This window comes from Aegilops tauschii, chromosome 5, assembly GCF_002575655.3.
Source record: "Aegilops tauschii subsp. strangulata cultivar AL8/78 chromosome 5, Aet v6.0, whole genome shotgun sequence".
NCBI classification, from domain to species: domain Eukaryota; kingdom Viridiplantae; phylum Streptophyta; class Magnoliopsida; order Poales; family Poaceae; genus Aegilops; species Aegilops tauschii.
Window position 1 is genome coordinate 139,947,816 of NC_053039.3, and position 5,684 is coordinate 139,953,499.

At 45.4% G+C, this 5,684-nt stretch overlaps 1 protein-coding gene across 2 annotated transcripts; it reads right to left on the reverse strand.

Annotated features, from left to right (window-relative positions):
• Nucleotides 1–1,087: 1,087 nt before the first annotated feature.
• LOC109765256 (eukaryotic translation initiation factor 5A-4) lies at nt 1,088–4,395 on the reverse strand. 2 transcript variants are annotated; one of them, XM_040389103.3, is made up of 7 exons: nt 4,266–4,395; nt 3,972–4,129; nt 3,697–3,735; nt 2,201–2,323; nt 2,065–2,121; nt 1,901–1,975; nt 1,088–1,492 (listed from the first exon to the last, which is right to left on the reverse strand). In XM_040389103.3, the coding sequence occupies exons 2-7, from the start codon at nt 4,095–4,097 to the stop codon at nt 1,391–1,393; spliced, it is 522 nt and encodes a 173-aa protein (XP_040245037.2). In that variant the 5' UTR covers nt 4,098–4,129; nt 4,266–4,395; the 3' UTR covers nt 1,088–1,390. The 2 variants fall into 2 exon arrangements, with proteins under 2 accessions (XP_040245037.2, XP_020179631.3); XM_020324042.4 differs by lacking the exon at nt 3,697–3,735.
• Between the last annotated feature and the right edge of the window lie 1,289 nt (nt 4,396–5,684).

Below are 5,684 nucleotides of genomic sequence, written 5' to 3' on the forward strand. Positions count from 1 at the left end.
CGGCAGCTCAACAAAGCGCAGATGACCCGCCACCGCTGCGCCCTCCGGAATCGACCCACCGCAGAGGCTCCGATCCACCGCGTACCAAGCAGCACCTCTAAGAAGAATACGACACTGCTGCCCGGACATGTCCTAGGGTTTTCCCCGGCACACAGATGGGAATGGGGGATGGCTAACACCGACACCCTCCAGGAAGGGATGGCGGCACCCGCTAGTGTCACCGCATCGGAGTTGGAAGAACCGGCAAGGATTTCTCCCGCACTCCGAATCCCACTGCCCAACCGGGTCGAAGCCAACCAGCCAACTCGCAGCCCACCAACATGCGCCACCGCGGTCTTACGCCACCCACACCGCCTCACTGAGATCATCACCACGAGGCCAAGAGGACGGAGAGAAGCATCAGGCGTCAGGAGTAGCAGCAGCGGAGCAGCACGGGAGGGAACCACCTCCAAGGCCGACGTGTGGGAGGGAGCCACCCCCAAAGGGACAAGATCTAGACCGAGTGGCAACCCCACCACCGCGCCGGACCGACACCGCCTAGGAGCACCCCACGGCTCTGCTCTGCCCTGCGTCGGCACTACCGGAGAAGGGAAAGGCCAGCGGCCACCAGGGCCAGGTCCGGCGCCGAACGCCAGCGACGACGACGAGGAAGGAGGAAAGGGGGAGGGCTCTGGGAGGAGGTGCCAGGGGTGCGGCCGGTCGCCCCACGGTCGCGAGAGGGAGAGAGCTCACTCTTTAATTTCACAATCTTTTACATTTCATCATGTGAGCCGAAGGAGGCAACCTTGCGTGAGGATGCCGTACAAGACCACTTTGACAATGACAGAAAGCAACTTTGTTCCGAGAGTAATAGAGTAATAATCCAACCACCGAAGCTTCCATTCACCATGACAAAATAATTGGCAACAAAAATCATCTGCCTGCTGTTAGCACCAGGCTTTCTGGGCAGTAGTATCTCCAGCTGTCAAAAGTTGCACCTGCAAATGCTAACACTAGTAAAGACACAACACGGCCCGGTGTTGCTCAATTTATAGCATCCTGAAAAGATGCACTGATTACCTCCACACTGCAACACCAACAACACCAATAGTCAAGAGGGGTCAATAAACCCCGGGGCGACGTTTTAGGATACAATCACCCATGAATTTAGGACTACAAATCGACCAAACACTGACAACTTTCTATCTTAATTAATGGATGAGGCAAAACTTTTGCCTCCGTTTCAAAAAAAAAACACTGACAACTTAGTTCTGCAAAAAGGTAAAATTCCTCAATGGCTGTGACACCCAAATCCATCTTAACCGGCAGACACAAATGAACCACACTCAAAAAAAAAAAAAAAATGAAGCACACCCGAGAAAATAGTGCATCCCATGGCTAACAGGGCAGATTACTTGTGGCCGATGTCCTTGAGCGCATTAATCTGCTCCTCTCCCATGGCGGACATGACAGACACCACCAGGTCCTTCCCTTCAGCAAACCCATCCTTGATCTGCACCAATGGACAAATTCAATATCAGAGCTGGTGGGCTATGGAAGAGATAGTTCGCGTGCACAAGTTACTCTAAACAGCACATGTAAAAAATTAGATATAGCAGTGGTAACTGCATGGGCTATTTATTCATAGGGGTAGTTTCAACACACTAAATCTGAGGAAATTAGAGAAAATAATATTAGGCCCACTGGCCACTGCACAAGTTCCCAAGTTGAAACAAATACAGAGAGTTGATGAACTGTTAAATCAACAAGGAATTCCACCACCAAATTAACAAGAAAAGGAGATCTCTAGTGTAGCGCATATCTTGTTAGTTAATCAACACCTTTAATTAAATATCAACAGGGCATCTCAAATCTATTTCAGTTGCAAGAAATGTGCACGGATAACATGGTTCATACAAACCTGGCCAAGGAGGGTTTCATCAGTTGGGAGCTTGAGGTCATCTTTGGTGTTACCATTATCAGTCAGCAGACTCACCTGAAACAAATGTTAATTTCTCCAGTTAAACACTCGTTTCAACAAAAGATGAAAAATATAAGAGACATTAATGAAAGAATCCAACTTACAAATCCATCCTCAGATATATCAATGAGCTGGTATTCTGTGCGATTCACATGAGGAACCTGTAAAGATATAACATGATCATGTTTTAGTATCAATAGAAGCCACTTGAACAGGAAGAAGTTCAAGAAATGTGCTGACATCACAGTTGTGAGAAGATGGCACAATATCTTCAAGTTTCTTGCCGGTGAAGATATCAATAGCAACAAAGTGGCACTTAGCATGACCATGCTTCCCGGTTTTAGATGTTGAAACCTCCACAACCTGCACATTTGTTTCAAAGGCATGTCATTAGAAATATATTAGCCAGAACAACAAAATAGCAAGCAGAGTGAGAGTTAACAGATACTTCCTCTGTAAACTAATATAAGAGCGTTTAGATCACTACATTAGTAATCTAAACACTCTTATATTAGTTTACGGAGGGAGTAAATAAGATTTTAATCCTAATAAATACATAAAGACATTAATATCCACATTTTAAGGAATTTATTGATATTTAAAGTGAAAACTACAGATCTGGAATGCATAAAGAACCACGGCTAAACAGGATCAATGCATCGTTGCTAGCACAGGTGAACTGATTATCCAGTGATACTGCTGGAGGCAGCAAGAAGCAAATGCAAATGCAAAAAAAAAAGAGGTATAAAACATGCAAAAAAAACAAGTAACCCAATCCAGGCTTCACATATTTGGTCATATTTTGGCCACCACTGAAATCCATAATTGTTTTCAGTTCAGCCAAACAACTTCTCTTTTCAATTTGAATGAAATCCAACCAGGTTTTGAAAAAATCGACATAAGTCGAATATTTCAGTACCCACTGAAATCACCAATATTCAGAAATTTCAGTGAAGATGATAACCCTGAACCAGTTAACCCTCGGCTATGTAACTCGTGCAGTAAATAGTACAAAGATGTAAGAAAGTTTGCGATCATGACATCGAACAAATAATAATAAAATAATACATGGCAGTATGCAGCATTAAGACATAAATTTGCAGATAAGTTAACAACCTTGGTAGGTCAACAAGTGGTACAGCCAACTACAGTTTATGGACCACTATGCACACACAGCATGGTCAATCAAATACTTACAAATATCCAGATAATTAACAATGCTAGTATGATATCAGTGTTACAAAGTCAAAATCCATCAATGCTTGATGTAAAAAAAAAACTAAAGAAAACAACTGACATGGAGGGCAAATCAAGTCAGTCTAGACCTATTATTCACACCAAACCAACATGCAACAAATCAAAGACTTGCATAATCTTATTGAGAATACAGACTTTTTATTCATGACATTAATTAATTATACTGCAATCAAATGTTACAAGTCAGTAACCGATCTCTATAATAGCAGATTACGCAATTCAAACAATAGGAATCTGACAGCCTAGTTTCAAATTAAGAAAGATCGTTACTGGAATGCGATTTTTCTTTTTGTTAGAAAAGAATAAATAATTCTTATCTAACTGCCTAAGTAAAGTTAATCAGGCGGTAGATCTACACCAGCCTATACTGCTAATATGATGACGCATAGGCGCAGACATGAACTGAAAAATTCAAATGATGCATATGACATTGCAAATTTAGAAAAGAAAACTGCATGGTCAACGTACAACTTGCTTACCCTACAAGGTAGACATTTCAAGGGAACATCCAGTATCACCTGATAAGCACAGCAGAGTATCAAGAACCGTATATATACCACCCGATCGTGACGCATATTCACAGGTTCCATCCATGACCATCCAGCTCGTAGGAAAATAAAGAGATTGCACGTATATACATGCAACGGCAATCTGAGACGCCAGGACGAACACACGGATCTAACAGAACTACAGCGATAGCATCGGGATCTAAGCGGAAGACATCAAGCAAGTGAGCGGCGGACGTTCTAGATACCTTGCAGGGGCGGTTCTTGATGACGATGTAGCCGTTCTTGCGAATGGTGCCGGCCTGCTGCGGGTAGGTCTTGGAAGCGCCGGCGTCTGCCTTCGACTCGAACTGGTGCTCTTCGCTGTCCGACATCTCCTCTCCTCGGATCAGGACCCAAAAATTCTCTACAAATTCCAAGAAATTCAGTCATGAGCAACGAAGGAATGAGTTGGCGCACAAGAGAATAAGAAAAAGAAACTTTGATCTGAGATGATAATGGCCGGACGGATCTCGAGGTAGGCAAGGACTAGGGTTTGGGACCTCGTGAGGAGTTCGCGGGCGCGACGGTTGGGCGGCGGCTGCGACGGCGAGGGCACAACGAAAGGTAGCGAACTGGATATATTGGTTTTCGGAATCTTATGCACAATAGCCCTGCAAGTATCAGGGAATTAAGCTTGAATTTTGGGCTTTACATGGCAGAAATTTTAGTGCTACGCGTCGGTCGGCTGATCATTTTAAAAGATCCGCCACCTCGCGAGCTGTTCGATCTAGGTTGTCTTTGCAACAAGGGTATTGTTTCGGAAACAATGGTGACTATTATAACAAGGGCTTTGTTTCAGAAACACATCGGTGACTATTACAACAAGAGCTTTGTTTCATAAACATTGGTGACGTTGCAAAAGCATCTCTGCGTATGGGCCCCTTCTTTGCAACAAGAGTTTTGTTTCAGAAACAACTATTGCAACAATGGCTTTGTTTCACAAAAAAAGCGTGCAGGGCTGGGACGGATCAGTAGAGAGGGCTCCCCCAACACCGGCATCATTGACGGAGAGGCCATGCGTTGCGCCTCGCGCCACTGAAACGGCGACTGGGCTGCACGGATCTCAGGCACTTCCGCCGATGTCAGGTGGAGGCTTGGCGATCCTGATCTAGATGCAGGGCACGAAGATGTGAGCGGCAGGGCGACCGGCTGCCCGGCCGATGACAAGTGAGGCGGCGAAAGAAAATATGAGGGATGGAATTGGGACGGCGAAGGCCTGCCTCGCTGGCGAACGACGACTGTCAGAGGGGCCGGCGGCGAGCACGGGCGAGCACCCGCGTACCTGGCCATGTAGTCCGTCTGCAGCAAGTGCTGAGTTGCAGAAGTGCTTCTGAAACAGGGGTGAAGTTGCAAGAACATGAAGTAGATGAGGGTAGCTCCTGGCCGTCCGATCAAAACAGATCGAACACCCATAGAGGCGGTTGACGCGCATCGAAAGATCAGCCAGGTGAATACAGACGTTTCCCAATTTTATTACTGCTTACAATTACTCCAACCGTGCCGTCACTAGTGCAGAACCGGGCTTTAGCACCGGCTCGTAAGGGCCTTTAGTGCCGGTACTGTAACCGACACTAAAGGGTGGGGACTAAAGGTCCCCCTTTAGTACCGGTTCAGCACGAGCCGCCACTAAAGGGCCACTGATACGTCTTCAACGTATCTATAATTTATGAAGTATTCATGCTATTATATTATCCATCTTAGATGTTTAATGGGCTTTACTAAGCACTTTTATATTATTTTTGGGACTAACCTATGGACCCAGAGCCCAGTGCCAGTTCCTGTTTTTTCCCCTTGTTTCAGTGTTTTGAAGAAAAGGAATATCAAACGGAGTCGAAACGGAATGAAACCTTCTCGAGAAGTTATTTTTGGAAAGAAAGCAACCCGGGAGACTTGGAGTCCACGTCAAGAAAGCAACGAGG